The sequence below is a fragment of the Cyberlindnera jadinii genome (assembly GCF_001661405.1).
Source record: "Cyberlindnera jadinii NRRL Y-1542 unplaced genomic scaffold CYBJAscaffold_9, whole genome shotgun sequence".
Lineage (NCBI taxonomy): Eukaryota > Fungi > Ascomycota > Saccharomycetes > Phaffomycetales > Wickerhamomycetaceae > Williopsis > Williopsis jadinii.
The window spans coordinates 276,484-295,814 of record NW_017963660.1 but is presented as its reverse complement, the minus strand read 5'-3'; the positions used below and the strand labels follow the sequence as shown (position 1 = coordinate 295,814).

The 19,331-nt window shown below is 45.1% G+C and overlaps 11 protein-coding genes and 2 non-coding genes across 13 annotated transcripts; 4 read left to right on the top strand and 9 right to left on the bottom strand.

The window, feature by feature from the left end:
- The first annotated feature begins 7 nt into the window (after window positions 1–7).
- On the top strand, window positions 8–1,977 carry ERT1 (Ert1p). The gene has a single exon (XM_020215333.1). The coding sequence runs from the start codon at window positions 101–103 to the stop codon at window positions 1,568–1,570; it is 1,470 nt and encodes a 489-aa protein (XP_020069851.1). The 5' UTR covers window positions 8–100; the 3' UTR covers window positions 1,571–1,977.
- On the bottom strand, window positions 1,577–2,187 carry MLC1 (Mlc1p). The gene is made up of 2 exons (XM_020215332.1): window positions 2,156–2,187; window positions 1,577–2,099 (listed from the first exon to the last, which is right to left on the bottom strand). Exons 1-2 carry the CDS (start codon window positions 2,156–2,158, stop codon window positions 1,674–1,676), a joined length of 429 nt encoding a protein of 142 aa, XP_020069850.1. The 5' UTR covers window positions 2,159–2,187; the 3' UTR covers window positions 1,577–1,673.
- Window positions 2,188–2,367: 180 nt separating this feature from the next.
- CYBJADRAFT_152427 (RNA helicase) lies at window positions 2,368–6,697 on the bottom strand. Its single transcript, XM_020213381.1, has 2 exons — window positions 2,879–6,697; window positions 2,368–2,812 (listed from the first exon to the last, which is right to left on the bottom strand). Exons 1-2 carry the CDS (start codon window positions 6,613–6,615, stop codon window positions 2,449–2,451), a joined length of 4,101 nt encoding a protein of 1,366 aa, XP_020069849.1. The 5' UTR covers window positions 6,616–6,697; the 3' UTR covers window positions 2,368–2,448.
- Window positions 6,698–6,788: 91 nt separating this feature from the next.
- On the top strand, window positions 6,789–6,860 carry CYBJADRAFT_t119. Its single transcript has one exon. It is a non-coding gene; the product is annotated as a tRNA-Glu (tRNA).
- A 1,326-nt stretch (window positions 6,861–8,186) lies between these two features.
- CYBJADRAFT_168337 (glutathione peroxidase) lies at window positions 8,187–8,926 on the bottom strand. Its single transcript, XM_020215331.1, has one exon. It carries the CDS (start codon window positions 8,761–8,763, stop codon window positions 8,278–8,280), a length of 486 nt encoding a protein of 161 aa, XP_020069848.1. The 5' UTR covers window positions 8,764–8,926; the 3' UTR covers window positions 8,187–8,277.
- A 26-nt stretch (window positions 8,927–8,952) lies between these two features.
- CYBJADRAFT_101695 (GTP cyclohydrolase II) lies at window positions 8,953–10,177 on the bottom strand. The gene has a single exon (XM_020212027.1). The coding sequence runs from the start codon at window positions 10,033–10,035 to the stop codon at window positions 9,010–9,012; it is 1,026 nt and encodes a 341-aa protein (XP_020069847.1). The 5' UTR covers window positions 10,036–10,177; the 3' UTR covers window positions 8,953–9,009.
- A 785-nt stretch (window positions 10,178–10,962) lies between these two features.
- On the top strand, window positions 10,963–11,475 carry CYBJADRAFT_173811 (uncharacterized protein; the record flags this gene model as incomplete). The annotated part of the gene is made up of 1 exon (XM_020216506.1): window positions 10,963–11,475. One exon carries the CDS (start codon window positions 10,963–10,965, stop codon window positions 11,473–11,475), a length of 513 nt encoding a protein of 170 aa, XP_020069846.1.
- An 18-nt stretch (window positions 11,476–11,493) lies between these two features.
- On the bottom strand, window positions 11,494–12,633 carry RRT2 (diphthamide synthase; the record flags this gene model as incomplete). The annotated part of the gene is made up of 1 exon (XM_020216894.1): window positions 11,494–12,633. One exon carries the CDS (start codon window positions 12,631–12,633, stop codon window positions 11,494–11,496), a length of 1,140 nt encoding a protein of 379 aa, XP_020069845.1.
- A 303-nt stretch (window positions 12,634–12,936) lies between these two features.
- CYBJADRAFT_t117 lies at window positions 12,937–13,009 on the bottom strand. The gene has a single exon. It is a non-coding gene; the product is annotated as a tRNA-Lys (tRNA).
- Window positions 13,010–14,769: 1,760 nt separating this feature from the next.
- On the top strand, window positions 14,770–15,987 carry DGA1 (diacylglycerol O-acyltransferase; the record flags this gene model as incomplete). Its single annotated transcript, XM_020216505.1, has 1 exon — window positions 14,770–15,987. The coding sequence occupies one exon, from the start codon at window positions 14,770–14,772 to the stop codon at window positions 15,985–15,987; it is 1,218 nt and encodes a 405-aa protein (XP_020069844.1).
- A 345-nt stretch (window positions 15,988–16,332) lies between these two features.
- Window positions 16,333–17,808, bottom strand: HOS3 (histone deacetylase; the record flags this gene model as incomplete). The annotated part of the gene is made up of 1 exon (XM_020212126.1): window positions 16,333–17,808. A coding segment is annotated over one exon (1,476 nt), but the record flags the coding sequence as incomplete, so codon positions are not given.
- A 401-nt stretch (window positions 17,809–18,209) lies between these two features.
- CYBJADRAFT_152407 (transcription factor IIA, alpha/beta subunit) lies at window positions 18,210–18,465 on the bottom strand (the record flags this gene model as incomplete). The annotated part of the gene is made up of 1 exon (XM_020213380.1): window positions 18,210–18,465. One exon carries the CDS (start codon window positions 18,463–18,465, stop codon window positions 18,235–18,237), a length of 231 nt encoding a protein of 76 aa, XP_020069842.1. The 3' UTR covers window positions 18,210–18,234.
- Window positions 18,466–18,747: 282 nt separating this feature from the next.
- On the bottom strand, window positions 18,748–18,909 carry CYBJADRAFT_129065 (TfiiaTBPDNA complex protein; the record flags this gene model as incomplete). Its single annotated transcript, XM_020212816.1, has 1 exon — window positions 18,748–18,909. A coding segment is annotated over one exon (162 nt), but the record flags the coding sequence as incomplete, so codon positions are not given.
- Window positions 18,910–19,331: the final 422 nt, after the last annotated feature.

Below are 19,331 nucleotides of genomic sequence, written 5' to 3'. Positions count from 1 at the left end.
GGCAGATTATTCTTCAACCTTTGACTGCTTCACTTTACAAAAGGGGAAATCATCAACATCAGACTTCACTCCAACGGAAGAGAAAGAGGAAGAAGAGACAATGACAGCCGGCAAGAGACAGGTGAAGAAGAAAACAGCACGTGCTTGTAATCATTGCCATAAAGCTCACATGACGTGTGATGATTCAAGGCCTTGTCAGAGATGTATATCGAGAGGCATAGCAGAGTCGTGTGTGGATGCGCCGAGGAAGAGGAAGAAGTACTTGATGGACTTGGAAGGAGGCGAAGGTATTGGTGTGAACATGGGTCAGTCGAGCTCTGCTGACTCGTCAGCTGCCTCTCCGCAGCCCACTGTTGCACAATTGCACTCACATCCAATACGGACGGCATCAACAACGGTAACGTCTGGTAGCGTGCCGATGGGACGTCCAATACCCATGTACCATGTGTCTTCGACGGTTGCGACACATGCACTGAACTCTGGAAATGGTGGTGCTGGTGCTGGTGCTGGTGTTGGTGCTGGTGCTGGTATAGATCACAAGACTCGTAATGGCAGCGATCCAACAGTCTCTACAGTGCCCAATGGCCCACCGCTAAACGCACCACTGTACAGCTATAACGTTCACAACGACCCCAAGTTCCTGTCAAACGCAGCCAATTCCGAGTACTCGATACTATCAGATATCTTGGGATATGGCCACTTCGATATGCAACAGAGGCCTCGGTCAACCACACCAACACCTCCAGACTTGTACACAGCAACGATACGGCAGGGAGATCGCTTGATCAACCAGTACACGCTGGGGAGAATCCAGCCTGATAAACTCTTGACATACCCTGAGGTATTGCAGCACATTGAAGGTGAACATAGACTGGACTCAACACCTGCTTCCACTGATTCTGAAAGCGGACCAAGAGGTGCGCTGTCTTTTGCAATCACCGTTGATGAGCAAAGTGAATACTCATCGCTCTCGTCGTCCGGGTTGCGATTCAAAGACTCTGAAGACATCTACTCGAAAGTAGACCAGCCGTTCAGCTATACGCCTGGCTTCCACTCGCTGATCAGATACTTGAAGCATCGATTCAACAGACAGGACCTGATCAAGATGGCAAAGGCCATGGCGAGTTATAGACCAATTTTCATCGCCTGTACAAACACTCTGAAGGAGGACGACCTGATATTCATGGAGCAGTGTTTCCAACGGACTCTGCTGGAATATGACAAGTTCATATCCATCTCTGGTACACCAACGATTGTTTGGAGGCGTACTGGTCAAATTGCGTACGTCTCAGAGGAGTTTTGCATCCTGACAGGCTGGACGAAGGAGTCGCTGCTGAACAAAGTCACATTCATTGTGGAGTTGATGGACGACAACAGCGTTGTCGAGTACTTCAACCTGTTTTCAACGATAGCATATGGGGACTTCAGAGGTGCCACGATGGCTGGATGTACCTTAACCACACAGAATAGGACTCTTATAAAGACAACGTGTATGTGGACTTTGAAGAGGGATGTCTTTGGTATTCCGATGATGATCATTGGTAACTTCTTACCGATATTGAACCAATGATCCCATCTTCCAATCTACAAATATAATCAACACTGGGGGAAACGGGGTATGTGTACTGTAAATGTAGAAACTGTCCAAGGCAAGACGTAAACAATCACGTCGATCATTGCGCCAGGATGGACTTGACAAACTCAACGTAGTCAACGTTGCCGTCTTTGGTCACGTTGACACCTTTCAGCAGCTCGTCAACTTCGCTGTCAGACAGCTTCTCGCCAACAGAGGTGAGGATGTATCTCAGCTCTCCGACGCCGATGTAGCCTGTGCCCTCCTTGTCAAATACCTGGAAACCCTTGATGTAGTCCTCCGGCTCGCCCAGCGGCTTGAACCCATCAGGGCGGTTGATTATGGTGACATACGTGTCGAAATCAAGATCGCCAGAGACCTGGGCTTCCAGGTCTTCAATCTCAGCAAGCGTTGGATTCTGCCCAACCGCACGCAGAAGATCACCAAGGCTCTCTACAGGCACTTTGCCAGTGCCCTTCTTGTCAAAGAGGGAAAATGCGTCCTTGTAAGTCTTTGTGTTGGATGACTGTGTCACGTGTTAGCACCACCGGGCTTCAGTCTCAAGGCAAGCGCCCTACTCACCATTGCTTGATCTGCCTGTTTTTGATGTTGATTGGTGGGTTCGTGTACAGAATTGGCCAAAAGAAGGGAAAAAACAGCTTTTGTTTACATTTTCCGCCCTCACACGCGCGCGCGCTCGAACCGTTGTTGTTGATGTGGGAAACCTGGGATGAAATTCGCGGATGGCTTACTAAGCGTGAGGTGTCCGGGTGTCGGCTTTTTTCGTCTATTCTGTGGTGTCCGGGTTAATAGTGACACAACTGCGCATCCTCCATCACCACTTCTGGCTGCAGTGTATGCTTCTATGTATGCTTCTATGTATGCTCACTGGCTAGCAACTGGTCGACGAGTGCAAGGACTTCATCGCTGACTCTGCTCTCCGTGTTATCCTCTCCGTACGAAGGGTTCTCGAGCTTGTCCTTGACGGCTTTGTCCAGCAACGTTCTGAGCTCCTTGACCAGAACGGCATTCTTACACCACGACTTGATAGGCAGCCAGGAGTCCAACACCACTCCTGGGGATTGCTTGCCAGCTGATATAGCGGAGACATCGTAAGTAAAGTTACCCCCGAACAGCAGCGTTGAGAGCGTAGTAGTTGGTGTCAGATCCTTGAGGAATAACTTCGAAGTTATTACGGAGGAGTTGTACACCACGAATGGAGAGGAGATGACTTTTGAGCTTGATCTGGACCCGTCGTGCAACTTTGGCGTGAGATCAATGTCCCTGGATTGTAGTTTCAGGAACTCCTCGGACCCCTTTTCTTCAAGTTGTAGCTCCTCGATTTGAGACTTGGACAACTCTTTATTGCTGGTGTCGAAGAGAACAGAAGACGGGTGGATAAACGACCGCGTAGCTGGTAAGTTGTCAATGGATAATGTGTTTGAGCTCTTTGACTGGTTCACCTTTGAGATGTACTCCTCGTTTCTTATCCAAAACTTGACCAGTCTAGCGTCAGGATCGACCTGTACAGAACCACTGCTCGTATTAAAGAACTTTGGATCTGGAAGTTGCACACGTGCAACTTGCGGATAAAACGCACCAGTGATGATGGATCTTATAACTGCCACGTTACCACCGTTTCTGTTTAAGTGCTTATGACCTTCTCTGTACTTCAAAGGTATGAACCCAATATCCTCCAATATCGAAATGTATTGTGCTTTAGAAGATTTGATCTCTGTCAGCTTTGTATAGGAGAGGAAATTGTCTTGGATGTACCTCTTCTTCTCTGCAGTGGTCTCCAAAGAAAAATACTTTTGTACAACGATGACTGTAGAGATCAAGTCACCAACTCCCTTGTTCTGTAACAGTACGCCCTTAATCTTATCTCTATTTTCTTGAGAATGGACAAACGGAGAGCCAGCACCTAGTATAGATGCAATCAGCACCCCGAAATCGGTACAGCCAAAGATGATGGAGTAAATCAGCAAGATACCATGTTTGGGGTCAATGATTGGTAAAAGTGATACGTATTTACCGAGCTCTGTGAGATCGTCATATTCGTCAATCAGTCTTGCACACTTCAATAACTCTTCTGATTTTACCAAGGAATCTGGTGGTGGTGGATCAATACCACTGTTTAGGAACCCAATAACGTCTTTCACCCCAATGGTCTTTACAACCAAGTACAACGAGTCCAAGTTAATTCTTTTCATCTCAGGGATTGGACTCTCCCTCATCTCATCGTAAGTTTCACGCGTAAATAGCTTGTATGAAACACCTGCAGAAACACGACCAGCACGACCTCTTCTCTGTTTAGCCTCTGCTTTGGATATAAATGTCTCAACAAACTTACTGGTGTTATCAATTGCACTGTAGTTCATGCTCTTCACTCTTCCAGAATCAATCGTTACAACACAATCATTAATAGTAATAGAGGTTTCAGCAATGTTCGTTGAAACAATGATTTTTCTCTTGTTTCCATAGGAATTGAAAACACGATGTTGGTCCTGAGGAGTCAATGCCGAATGAAGAGGTAGTATGATACAGTCCTTGGAGAACTTGTTCTGAATCGTTCTGATACAGCTGTTGATCTCTGCAACACCCGGAAGGAAAACAAGAATGGAACCTCTGTTTGATGCATCGACAAGGTCTTGGTCGATCTTGATCACCAATTCAGCAATCAAGTCGTAATTCACCTTTCCAGACTTGAAGAAATTCGAATCGGCTTTTGGACTTATCCATTCGTCGTTGATCTGGATCTTGAAATTGGTCTTTTCCAGGACATCATCTAAGTAGTAATCCTGGATTGGGAATGTGCGCCCTTTAATATGAGCTGTATCGATCTCTGCGAAATAGCTTTTGAAAAGCTTCGTGTCAACAGTGGCACTCATGAGAACAATCTTCAAGTTTTTGAACTTTGACAACAGTCTCTTAATCATTATAATAATGAGATCTGTTTCCATTGATCTCTCGTGAACTTCGTCAATAACCAGTATGGAATCGTTTAAAAACTCGTCTCCATTCTGTAAGAACTTCACCAAGATACCAGTTGTCAAGAACTTGATTCTTGTGTTTTTGTTCGACTTGTTAGCACCTCTAATGATATAACCAACTTCTTCACCACATTTCGTGACACGTTCTTCGGCGACTCTTTCAGCTAATCCAATTGCTGAAATTCTTCTCGGCTGTGTACACAAGATTTGAGTCTTGAAGTTCTTCTTCGAGTAAAGATCATCAAGGATAAACTGCACCAATTGTGTCGACTTACCAGAACCGGTCTCACCAGTAATTAAGCTGATTCTATGGGAGTTTATCACACGCATGAGGTTCTCCTTCTCGCCCCAAGCGGGCAACGCTGATCTAGCTTTGTACATTCTAGCCATCTCCTGGGATTTTGATCGCTTTGTATAATCATCCTCTATGAATTTCACATCAGGATTTGATCTGAATACACGACGTCCCTTGGTGTTTGAAGACACTATATCCAAATTGTCCATCTCCTCTACCGTTGTCTTTGGATGCTCTAACAGTTTTCCCGGGTTCTCAATGATGTCTTCAGAGTTCTGTTGGAGCCAGTCAACCATTGAAAAGATGTAAGAATCACCAATCAAATTCTTCAGTGTGTATTCTGAGAGCTTGGTGATAATTTTCAACTTCACGTAGTTTGGAAGCGTAAGATTCTTATCAATTGTAGATATGACCAACCCTGCCAATTGGTATGGATACTGTTCTGGTTTATATACAGCAACCTGTAGCATATCATTGAACTTGATAAGCACTGATGAATCATTCAATCTCGTGATCTGACCTTCGTCGTAGATCATTGACAGACTTTCAATCTCCTCGTTCCAAATCTCTTGAGAATCTATGTCCTTGTGACCATTTTCCTGAACATGATCAGCATATTTACAAGTCAACGATACCAATGTCTTCTCTAGACTAAGATCGTTATCATTCAATGCTACTATAGCCTCAGAACGAGAAACACCAAACTCGGATACTCGTTTAACCAAGATTTCGTTCTTGTCAGCCACGGTGACAGTGTCAAGAGAGCTTGGATCTGTAAAATACTGAGGTAAATCGTCATCTGGGACGTTAAACAAAAGGTAAGACAATGGGTCTTGGAACTTCAATGCTTCCTCGATATGCGATTTTCTAAAGCCGATCGATTCCAATAGGGTGTTGGTTGAACTTGGATGTTCCTTCGATGCCAGTTTCCAAGTGATATGGTGACGAAGAGATTGTTGGATCAAATCACGTTGCTTTGTGGAAAACTTGAATGAAAGAGCAGAGTCCCAAACCTTTCTTGGGAATTTCACGTGGAATTCTCTCTGAATTGGGTTTGAAGCTGGTCTTTTTTGAGCCTTTGGACTTGGTGAAGTTGCACCTGAGGGCTTCTTAACAGACGTGAGAATCACAGGCGCTCTCTTGGTCTTTGCCTCGTTGTTCAGCCTAACCTCTTCTTCCTTTTCCTTCACCTTCTTCAACTTGGCATCTTCAATGACAACTTTGAAAGGATCATTGTTATAGAGTCTGTTGTGCTTTGTTGGATTCTCTTTCAGCATGGCTTTCCTCTCGTCCTCCAACAAAGCCCACGTATCTTTGAACTCTCGGGGCAAAACCATGTGCAATGACTTGTTAAAGCACACCCTATGCAACGCCACCGTCGCAGCGTAGTACCTTGCCTCTATTGCAGTTTCCTTAGCAGGTAGTCTATGAGGACATCTGACGAGGATTTTCTCCTTCGTCTTTGGGTCTATCCAGCCCAAGATCGCCGTCGCAACCATCCCCTCCTTCACTTTCTTCATGTCGTAATCTACTCGTTCCCACTTGGACCTCTGAGCATGCTCATGGAGTAAAGAGATTGGAGTTTTACCACTTGATGGGCGCTTCATTGGATTCACAGGAGTTGAAGACTCCGGATGCTTAGAACCATTTGAATCCTTCTTGAGGTCATCTGCTTTGCCCTTTCCCTTTTTCTTGGAGCTCGGCGGAGGAGCAGCTGCCTCCTTCTTACCGCTGTTGCTGTTCTTCTTTGCCATTTCGAGGGAAGACTTTGAAGACTTTATGGGTTATTGCAATGAGATTGAAGTAAACAAAAGATTCTCGATGAGATGCCCGGGCGATGAGATGCGGACGTAGCCGGGTACTGCCCTAACCAATAGGGCAAAACCACGCGATCCGGTAAACGGGAAATACTGGAAAATCAATAAAATCCGGCATGGTGTAGTGGCTAACATCGGTCGCTCTCACCGACCAGCCCGGGGTTCGATTCCCCGTACCGGAATTTTTTTTGGCACATTAATGGCTGTCATGGTGATACAATGTGTTGCACAACGATTAGTCATAAGAGCGTAATCAACGAGCTCATACTTGAGTTATACAGGTTAGATAAGTGCGTAGAAACTGGTTTAAGTGGTGCTTTAGAGGAGGACCTGTTTGGGTTCAATAGCGTTGGCTGGTTGTGTTCTGAGACAGATTCAGCCACTCTCAAGCGTGAAAACACATTATGATGGCTCATATGTCTCATTCGGTGTTGGTCCGTGGAAGCTTCAGGGTAAGGAGTCCATCCTTGTTGGTGAAGGTTGTAACTTCACCTCCCCTATGGACATTAAATGTCTTGATTTGAAGGTAAAGTAAGGGTTTCCGCACTCACGAATGGAAGGACACAATGTTGCGCTCACAGACTACATAATGCGTTCTCTTTGAAGAGCCCTAATGTGTCGACAAGACACTTTGCAACGTTGTTGGACCTTCGAAATTGAAGGTGCAGAATGAGTGCTACTGGTTGAAATCACCATTCGGTTAGTGTTGAATTCCCCATACTGTTGCAGATGTATCTCCATTCTCTACTGTATCCTCTCGAAGCAATAGCTTATAAGCCCCATGATTCAGAAGCCGCATATCACTATCATCTGGATATTGACACATACAGAGTGTACGCATCAAGTGTCCATTCAACGCGCAAACAGTGACATGAGCGAACCTTCTGTCTACGTAACAGATTGTCTACTGGCGGACGCTAACATCACATAAAACGAGTACGCTTCCTTGGCAAGTGGCGTACAACATGCGAATTAGACCAATTGGCTTATCATTTGGACAGATTGCTTAATCTGTTAAGCAAAATTTGGAAAGAGAATACAAACGGGAAACTGGATTTCTCTAAGTACATCAACAGAGACGTACATTCCCCAAAGAGAACTGTTCGACACGCTAACTTCTTCTCTATTAAACCAGGGACATGTACGGGTATCAATCTGCAAGGATAACAATCTTGATCAATCAAGATAACGCACTTCTACACTGTTAGACAAGATCCGAAAACTCGATAGGCTTGTCCATCTGAGTAGTATGAACATACACATTGTTTGTAGAATATCAAATTGGATCCGAAAAGGCACCCGTTTGACCGATTAAGCTGTTTAAAATGTGCGTATAACGTGTCCCGAAAGTAATATCGTGATGACGTCCCTGCTTGCCTCCACTTTTTGCTGTAAATTACAGCGCATCATCGTACCGATTGGGGGTATCAAAATGGGGCTTTACTTTTCTTGATTACAGTGACGCTATCAAATGATAACTTTGTAGATTTTAAGATCGTGTCAATTAATATAATTAGGTCTCAGTTGGACGCCGTGTAACGCTCAAGTTTCCCACATCACGTCCTACTTATTAGATTCAAGACATCCCCCTCCTCGGACTCAAGCCTTCAACAACTCCTCAATTCTAGGCTCAATTGACTTTGGCTTGGTCAAGGATGAGAAACGCTCAACAACGTTACCCTCCTTGTCAACGAGGAACTTCTCAAAGTTCCACTTGATGGCTTTGAAGCCAAGCAAACCCGGCTTCTCGGCCTTGATGTAGTTGTACACAGGGTCGGCAGTGGAACCGTTAACGTCAACCTTCTTCAGGACTGGGAAGGTGACACCGTAGTTGGACTTACAGAAGGATTGGATCTCCTCGTCTGTCCCTGGCTCTTGACGGCCAAAGTTGTTCGAAGGGAAGCCTAGGATAACAAGACCTTGGTCGTGGTACTTCTTGTTCAACTCCTCCAACTCGGTGTACTGGGGAGTAAATCCACATTTCGACGCAACGTTGACAATAAGCACAACTTTACCTTCCAATTGCGAGAATGGGAACGGATTGCCCTCGGCGTCTAATGGGGAAAGCTCGTAAAACTTGGACATCTTTGGTTTACTTGGTTAAGCGAGATGAGGAAACAGCGGATAAGAGAAAGGACTTGACCCTCAAAGTGCTTCCCGTTTGTCTTATAAATAAATTTTTCCCCTTCGATGTTTAAAGTTTTAAAGTCCGCGGGAGGCGCGCCTTTGCTGCAACTCGACTTTACACCGAGGATTAATTACCGTCTGATTTCAAATCACCTACAACAAGGCGTATGCTCATGGTAGTTTTAAAGGCTGGAACTCATCCCGTTATATATTGATTGGTTTTTGTAGGAGATGTCCCATTCTTTCAATTTTTGTTCTTAGGTATCCATCCACCTCTTTACTCTTTATACCATCTTTGCCTCCATTCTTCCACGCGAGTGGAACCATTGGCACCCTTTCAACAACTTTGACGAGCTGATCCTTCCCTTCGACTGCAACAATCTTATCTGGATTGTTGGTGAGGAGCTTTATCTCATCGAGCCCTAGGTCTAGGAGTATAGCCGTTGCCAATGAAAACGATCTTGCATCTGCCGGATGTCTGAGGAGCAAGTTTGCCTGCACCGTATCAGCACCTAGATCTTGCAGGTTGTAGGCCTTCAGCTTCTCGCCCAATCCGATACCACGGCCTTCTTGTCTGAGATACACGATACACCCACGGCCAGCTTTCCCCATCAGACGTCCGGCCTCGTCAAACTGTTCACCACAGTCGCATCTTGCACTCCAAGCGGTTTCACCGGTGTAACATTCCGAGTGGATTCTCACCAGTGTCGCTCTCTCTTCTGGCGATAGTTTAGGCTGTACGAGGAACCCATCGTCGTCGAACTGGGCCACCTCGCCTGTGGCTTGATCCTTATCTGCCAGAGTACGTCCTGGTCGTAATCTACCGACATACGCGCCTCTTGTCATACGGTCGCTCTGTGTCTCGCCTTCACGGCGCCTAAACAGAGTCTTGGAGCGGATCTTTTCGCCAAACACGATCGCCAAATGCTCCTTATTATCAACATTGTTGGAATAGAGGTGTAGAAAGATCTCCTGTCCTTGTGTTGTTGGGATCCTTGCCCTTGCAACGCACTGGACCTCGGGTAATTTGGCCTCAGGAAGCAGCTCTCTCTGTCTCGCAATGTGTTCAGTCTCAACAACAGGTACCCCCAGTGGTGTGGAAGGTACAGACTGTGTTGGAGAGATGTGTGGTGATATCACTGACAAATCAGTGAAGAGCTCCTCTGAGCTCTGGCTCGTCTTCTTCGCGGAGGCATGGATAGGCTGTGGTTGGGCAATAGGACTTGACATTGTTCACGGACAAAGACAGCGGACGTATCTATTAGAGCACTGCGGTCTGTGGAGACTTAAATCGGGTGAAAACCAGCGGCAAGCGTTAGGCGGCAAGTAAAACCAATCTTCCTTCTCTAAACCAAATGGTGATGTCCTTCAAGGCAATGTCTTTTCCCGCTTTCTCGGTGTGTGAGTCGCCCTCCTTTTCGGTTTTTTTCGGTTTTTGTGTGTGTCTTCTCGTCCTCTCCAGTTTTCGTTAGAGCGCCGGTGATTTACGTTGGTGGGGGGAGAGGAAGTCCGGAATGAAAGTTCAAAGAGGAAAACTGTGGCGTTCTTCTGAGGTGGTGCTTTTTTCCGATTTGGGGTCGACAGACACTGATTTTTATACCAGGTTGAGGTGGTCAGTGGGAGGAGAGAACAATACGCAAGGAACAGAAGACTCTTTTCAGTGTGATGCTCCTCAGCATGCTGTTCACGTGTTGCTGACATATTCCACATGCTGGCACCACCATTTCCCTTTTTTTCGTATTCAATTGCGCGTAGTGTAGCACAGAGAAGACACCTGTTAGGCAATGACTAAGACGCGTATAAGCGTATTAGTAATAGCCATAGCACATCAACAGCCAGTGTCCGCCATGACGTGCGAGTACACTTGTGCGGGACTTGTTTTTTTTTGGTGCGTGTGTCTAATGTGTGTTTTTGCCTTGCCCAAGCACCAAAGCGGTTGAGTTGAGAGGTGCACACAGTCCGCTTGTTGATGATGCTGAGGTGATCCTTTCCATGGTTGTGAAAAGCAGAAGCTGCCCTCAGTCTCTCGCCGTCCGCGTCTCGCTGCTCTCCTTGTCGCCAGTCCCCGAGACCGAGCCACTGGGAATCGCAGCAAACTGACACAGCGCTCAAATCGCAGTTGCTCGAACCTACAACAACCAACGAGAAAGGAACGAAATGAGCGTTATGCCACCACTCACACGTAAACAGATACTCATAGGCTCGGGACTCGTTCTCTCCACAGCACTTGTTGGAGCCAGGAACTTTTGGTGGAAGACGCAGACCGTTGTTGAGCCACCGCAAACTACGAAACAGGGCAATAGGATCTTCCTGCCAGTGAGATTCGAAAACGAGGTGGATGACCTGTTGCTCATAAAGAGACCGCTGCTGTTGAACTTCACCATCAGAGGAGACCCGTATTGCAACAAGGTCACAGGCGCGCTACAGAGAATCGTTGCGTATGAAACGGACAAGAAGGTTAACATGGTTGATATAGAGGCGGACTTCCCAGAGACCAGGGATCTGGTACCAAGATTTGGGGTCAGGAACGTGCCAACCATCGTCGCCGTGAGAAAGACGTTCCCTGTTGATTACTACGTGGATACGAACCTGCTGAATGACCCGGAAGGCGAACCTGATTGGGCGAAACTGAAGGAGTTCGTCGAAAGAAATGCAGACCCCGCTGAGTAGTAGTTAGCTCTATCCAAGTCAATCGCTGTCGCTGGACGTCTGTTCATCTCTCTGGTCTGGCGACCAGATGTGTACAACACCATCGTAGAAACTGCACGTAGCGACCTTATCGCCTTGAGGACTCCAGTCACACCCGTAAACCATGGATTCGTGTGACCCCTTGTAATACCGAAGCACCTGTACTTGCTTGCTTTCATCCTCCTTAGAGCACAAGATACGCGCGCCATCATACATGCAACATGTCAGTAGCCTATTATCGCCTGGGGTGGGACTAGGAGCAAATCTCCAAACACCACCACCCAGGTCCATCTTGTCTCGTATACGAGGGGGGATCCCCTGCAGCAGTCCAACATCAGGTGTAACCCTGAGATCCAATAGGCGCACATTATCGTCATAGGAACCTGTCCATAAAGAATATGGCTTGTGCTCTAGCCATGATCCTTTGCCGTGATGGTTCCCAGGCTGGGAGGTTTGAATGGCAGTGACTCCAGCGTCGTGAAGCCGTCTAGTTTCGAAAATTGCCGTGCTTGAAGGTTCTCTAAGATCATGTGCCTTGAGGAAACCATCATCTCCTCCAGTGAATATCACGTTGGAGAGCTCAGCCATGTGACCAAAGGCACCAGTCCATGCCTGCAATTCATGTGAAGATGAGAAAAACTGTGGAGTTGAACAACCGTTAGAGCTGGCTTGAACAACTGCAACTGAGCCATCAGTCGCGGTCAATAGCAGCTGGCCTCTCTTGATAAAAGATGTGATAACAGATGTTATCAAAACGTCTTCTTCTTCTTCCAATATCTGCTCCTTGTGAAGCCTTTCCATGTGTCTGGACTCGAGGTCAAACCTCCATATCTGTAAATCACCGGTTGAATGTGCAGTATACACAATTGAATCGTCAAACGGACAGAACTTCAAGTCTAGAACGGCACCATCAGTGTTAAATGATTTTAAATGTTTGAATTTATTGTCGGCATCCACATGATAGAGCTCAATGGTACCTGTTCTGGATCGATCATCTTGCAGTTTATAAGTACCCAATAAAATCAAAGAGGAGTCAAGTGGGTGGTACCTTAGAGCACATGGAGGTAGTTCGGTTTTCGTATATGCAATGGATTGAGCACGTGGATATTCTTCAAAATCTTCCTCTGCAGCTTCTGACATGGTCTTGGAATAATAACTATGGGCAGTTTCTCAGACGAGTTGTGTCATGTCAAAGTCATCGGGGAAGTTGAAAATTTTTTGTTGCGGTGATTGAAAACCCTTACATTGATCATGACGATTATAGCAAAACATTGGCTCAGGCATCAATTGCTCACGATTCTAGATTCATGGTTCATACTTGTTTGCTCAATGTGAATAGAAAAAAGCGTATTTCTACCAGCGCTATCGATATATCAGCATTGTTAGCGGTTGCCCATAAGCTGAAGGTGCCCTTTGACACATTGAAAAAAAAACAAAGAAGAGTGCCCCACGTGGGGCTCGAACCCACAACCGTACGATTAAGAGTCGTAAGCGCTACCGATTGCGCCAGCGAGGCCCTTTCTTGTTTTCGTAGTTTTTCCGGTTTTTCCAGTTTTTTCGAATTTTTCCGCTTCTCCTGATTAGTCAAATTAGTGTACAGAGCTGAAGAGCACAAAAATATATTGCACAAATTTATTATGTCAATAAACGTAATGATCTTATGACTTTTAACTAGTTGTTATAGATTGTTTATGTTATTTGGGTACTTTTTCTACGGAATATTTGTAATATTCTTGGAATTTTTAATATCATAATTTTTGAATTATTATCATGGTCGAAGTTTCTGGTTAGATTTCCTGATAGAAAATGGATGTACCATAATTTTTTAAAAGTTGTTAATTTCGAGACCATAACATCATCGATGTTAATTCAAAGGTACTTTTCACGATTGACTTCCTTATATAATCATATCCACGTATTAGCGGTATTTCATAACTTGGAAAGCATCCAAAAAGGAATTCTATGTAGTTTAATGACAACTCACAAATTTAATGCACATGTATGCGTTGGCTCGAATACTTTCAGCCACCACCAAGTTGAAAAAAGAACCAATGTGGATCGAAAGCCTCGGGAAATTGTAGATCTTATCAAAACCTCTGTTGAACAACCCTGTAGACTTTGTCCATTGACAGCAGTGCACTTAATGGCCCTCTTTATCAAGGGAAGATCTAGGGGATAATATTAAACGACAGTCAACACTACATTCGAGCATGGGATAACACGTTATATCTTGATCTTTTGTCAATACCTCTATAGCCCAATCTCCTCCGGAGAGTTTTTACAGTGCACCGTCATGAGTCGGTAACGTGTAATGAAGGCAAAACAGACTAACGTTACTTCCACTTCATCCAAGACCTTCTGCTTTAATGATGCATATGGCACAGCTGTTGCATCAAGTGAGAGATTACCATTTAGGTTTAGTTCTGCCAAATATTTCAGCCTTAGGAGGACATTAAAAGCTGACTAACCTTTCTTGTGATCATTTGGCATCACCATCGAGTTCCTTTAAAGTGTTCTTTATTGCCGAGATCTGATCATCTTCCATGTCTTTGGAGACAAACTGTTCCTAAACTCAAAAATTGTGGTGGACCGTCATCCACAGCTAAAAGACATTTTTGGCTTGAAGTGTTACTTTTCAATTCTGTGATGGGTATAAGCAGCAATTCCAAAAGATTCAACGGATCTATACACCTGGCCCTATCTCAATTCACAAAGAACTCTATGACATGGAAGAAAAGAATGGTATTTTGTCCATCTTTTCTGTGGACCGCTGAGAATTCAAAGTTTGTCCGCAGCCTCGTAAAGTTGGGTGGGTATGACAGAAAGATTTTCCCCACTCGCGTAAACGAGATTTGACACAAATAAAGGGAGAAATTTAAAATTTCCAACCCTCCTCAAAACTTTATACGGTGATCACCAGTACCTCCCACAAACGTCCGACCGTTACGGAGACAGAGAGAGGAAAAAAAAAAAACAGGACAGTTCACTGAGGGGAGCTAGTCATTACTTCGCAGGGGGGAAAGTCCTAAGAGACATAGAAGCTGCGGATTTCCATTGTTAAGTCCCGTCCCATCCGTTTGTCTCATTTTGCATTCGTCTATATTGACATTAAAGTAAACGGCGGAGAAAAAGCAACATCAAACACCGTGTTCGTCTCATACCAGCACACCCACGTTTTACGAATTTGTTCCATCACACATATAATTCCAATTGCCTATCCTGAGATCACTCTGCGCTATAAGGAAACCATTGCACACGGAGACAGAGGACATAGCCATGGAATTGAAACACAGACACGTCAAACCTTCAAACCAGGATGCGAACGATGTAAACACCAGACCGGACAGGGCACTGTCCAATGAATTGAAGGACATTGCGCCAGAAAAAGTCCCATCGGTCAACGGCGTGAAGTTTGCGCCGTTGTCGAGACCCCTACACAGACGGTTAGAAACAGCTGCTGTGCTATGGCACACAGTCTCGATTCCGGTATTCATCACGATGTTCTTTGTACTATTGGCCATCCCGATATTTTGGATCTTCATGGTGCCCTACATCATATACTGGATCATGGACAAATCGTCGTCTAATGGAAGCGTTGTGTCGAGATACTCCGATAGGATGAGAAACTTGGAGATTTGGCAGCATTTCTGTAATTTCTTCCCCTTGACCCTATACAAAACCGCTGATATCCAGCCAACGTGGACAGAGGAGGAAGTGACGGATGAGTATCACACGTTTCTGTGGTTTAGATGGAAGAGAAAGCCGTATAAAAAGCTGGTGGCTACTGGTCCACAGTACATCTTTGCTTTGCACCCTCATGGCGTGGTGTCAATATCAGGGTTTGGCGGTATTGGCACTAACGGTGCTGGTTGGAACGTTCTGTTCCCAGGAATCAAGCCGTGTATGCTTACGCTGATAAACCAATTCTATGTTCCCTTTTACAGAGACTATCTTATGTCCATGGGGATAACGTCTTCAAGCAGAAAGAATGCACTGAGGATCCTAGAACAACACTACTCTGTAGGGATTGTTGTCGGTGGTGCACAGGAATCCCTGCTTGCAAGACCTGGGTCCAATGATATAGTCTTGGCCAAGAGAAAGGGATTCATCAAGTTGGCATTGGAAACGGGGAATACGGGGGTGGTGCCCTGTTATTGCTTTGGAGAGAACGACCTGTACAACGTGGTGAATCCAGGCGAGGAGTCTTGGGGCAGATCGCTGCAATTTTGGCTGAAGAGAAACTTTGGCTTCACAATCCCATTCTTCCACGCGAGAGGAATATTTAACTACGATTTTGGATTGCTACCATGGAGAAGAAGGGTGACAATAGTTGTTGGAAAACCAATAATGTTACCACATTCACCAAATCCAAATAAAGTATTGGTTGATCATTATCATAAGCTCTACGTTGAAGCCCTGGAGAAATTGTTTGATGAACATAAAGGTGAGTTCTTGGAGAACGGATCCGAAAAACAGCTGAATATTGTCGAATGAAATCATCACAGTTATATCTTGTTATGGTACACTTGTCCAGTCACTTTCTTGTATCCTTATTTTACTCTCATGTATTAATACATGTGGTTATTATTCGCCCTTCTTTATGGCGGAGCTCAACTCTTCAGTTAGAAGATCTGCTTTCACATCAACATCGTGTGAGTTGTCATGAGCACCTGCGGAAAATTCGATATCGTCCAATGACATGTCTCCCTCATCAGTGACCATCTTCTTTGCAGGGAGCTTAGAGGCATGTGATCTAGTCATTCTAGCTATATGGTAATTTGCAGGTGTCACACCATGATTTTGTGCCTTTGATTCCATAGGCCTTATGATGGAATCAGGAACCATAACCCGCCCTAATTTACAAACCTGATTTGCCCAATTCTTCACCTCATTGGAAGGGTTCTTCAAAGGCTTCCAATTGGGACGACATCCTTTGATCAGCTCTTTTATAACGTCCGAATGGCCCCAGCCTGATTCCCAACTCTGTCGCTGGAATCCAACTAGATGTGAAAACACACCAGATGTTAGCGCACCGTCTGAATAACCACCTTCTAGCAATGACAGTACAGTTCCGTTGCACTGTTTATTAGCCAATTTTACAGCATCAGATGTGAATTTCGAATAGAAAGACGTTGGAACGTGGACACCGTGTCGTTGCATCGTTTGAACTTCGTATTCGGAGGCATCGAACCCAGCACTGATGACGACAAATGCCTTGAACGGTGGGATCTGATGTCTCGGACTCTTTATCTTCTCATTTTGTCGTATCAAGTCCTCATGTTCCCTTCTCGCATTTGTAAGGTATTCATCAGCCTTTTGTAACAAGATGCTATATTTCGTTTGGTATAGCTTGTAAAAATCTTCTTCAGTGGTATAAGGTTGTAAGTGGACATTCCAGATGTTCAAATCATGAGCCATGATACATGTCGACGCGTTCTTGATATTTGTTGGTATGGCATATCCCAACTCTGTGGGGAAAGAGTTGATGTCATGAAGCGAGAAATATCCAACTTTAGGTGTATTGGCATCTTTTTTAGTATGTTCATCTGGGTCGTCATCTCCGTCTTCGTAGCCAGCAGAAATTTCACCAAAATCAGGCTCAAAACCCGCCTTTTGCCAGCAGATATCCTGAGAACCATCACCATGGTGTAAATCAAAGTCCAGAATAACAGCATGCGTAACACCTTGTGTCATTGCTGCGTACTCAATGGCAATGTGCGCGTTGTTTATCAGACAAAACCCAGAAGGCACACATGGGTGGCTATGGTGTCCTGGAGGTCTAATAGCGACAAACGCCCTTCTGGGGGTTTCATCGTCATCTTTAAAGATCGAATCTATAGCGGTTTCCACTGCACCAATAACACCTGTCAAAGCATCCAGCGAGGTCTTTGTCAAGTAGATGTCACCGCTATTCCAGCCATCTGGAACTTCAACTTCACCTTTCTTCAACTTTTCTTCACTCTCGACGCAGATCTTTTCGATGTCACCAGGCCAGTTCTTTCCATGGATCTTCAGCACATGTGGACTCGTCAAGGGAGACCTCTTTGTCGACGACATTAGCGTGTAATGTGCAGGGTACATAGAGATCGCTGCAGCTATCCCCATAGACGATGCGAGTAGCCTCTGTGGTCGCTCCACAATGGTTGACAGGTACGTCTTCGTCACCCAGTGTCTGCCAAACGAGTGTTTAGTAGATAAAGGTGATAGCACAACCAACGTCTTGCTCTTGTTCGGAATGAAGGTGGAATTCGTAACGATTTGAGGGTTTCTAGAGAGAAACTCAATGAACTCCTGCTTGAAGTCATGAAGCATGTCGTCCTGCTCGTCATTGACGTGATAGACGCTGTTGTCAGAGATCTCCAAGTTGGACAACACTTGAGATATCGCATCATCTTCTGCTGCGGTTGTTGCTGACATCTTTGAGGGTCGTATACACTGGCGGGTTGTTTCTCTGAGTTATGTCTTAGAGAAGCTTTGTTTGTTTACGTTTTTTGTGCTTGTGCGAATCACCGGGGATACGCACCGTTGCCCCCCTGCGGTTCAGAAGTTGCGTTTGTTGCCATGGAGATTTCTTTTATGCCTGTGAACTTTACAACGATGAGAGGGTTTCCGTTTTATTCTTAGTTGTATTAAGGGAACAAGGAAGTAAACAAGGAAGTAAACAAGGAAGTAAACATGGAAGGAAAAGAACAAATAGTACATATATGTGTCGTGGTAGTTTCAAATTCATTAGAGCAGGATTCACCATTCTGACTCACCGGTGGCCTTTTGGAAGGTGTAGTCCTTACCGTTGACGTTAAGAATACCATCTCTCAAGTTACATTTCCACTTGTTTTTCACTCTGAGGACTTTTTCATATAGACATAGCATGATCATGCCTTCGCCATCTTCGCCGTCTTCGTCAAAGCCCTCAGCGTCGTCGTCAGAGTCATCAAGGTCGGAGTTGATATCGTCCGAGTCCAAAGACGCCATCGTTCTCTCCTTCTTCAGCTCAGCATCTCTCTGCTTCTGCAGAGATTTTGCCAATTGCCCCTTATCGTCTTGCACCTCGAATGAAAACTCAGAGCCGTTGACATTTTGTTGCTGTGAATTGGTCCCTGTAGTACTATTAGTCGTTGTGTTGGCACTATTACTTGGGGTATTTGTATGAGAAGAGGACTCTGTAGATGTGACACCTGCAACTGATGAGGACTGGTCAACAGTGGTAGCTGTGCTGATAACAGGATCAGTCTCAGCCAGATGAGGAGCCCAGCTAAAATTCGCCACACGAGTCTGCGCAAGGTTATCACGCCAGATTTGGCGTAGATCCAGCAACGTGGACTCATCTATACCGATGTCTTCGAAATCTTGCCTGGATTCGTTGATCACCTCATCTATTATCTCCTCATAGGTCTTTGCAGCCTCCTTGTTCGACATGGTTCAAAAGTTCAAAATCTTCAAAAGGGGATAAAACTCTCTCGCAACACACACACACACACGCACACAATTTCCAACCAACCGGGGAAAGGAACACCAAAAAAAATAACACACAGAGTACGAGATTCACACCAATATATAGCCGATATATACGTGTAGAGCCTCCTGATGTATTCGTTGCTGTTCTCTTTGGATACCTTCTATACCTGTCTATATAGTTGTACCGGAAGGTATGTCCCTTTTATACGTTTTTTCGTCCACCACACGGTAGGGGACACAACTCCACCACTTTGGCCGATTTGGTCGGGTCCGTTGTCCTGGTAACCACAAATCATGTTTTTTCTCCCGCCGTTTGTTTTCTGTGTTTACTTTTCGACAATTTGCCTGGCGGCAGGGGAAGGTTTGTTTTGATTTTGCGATTT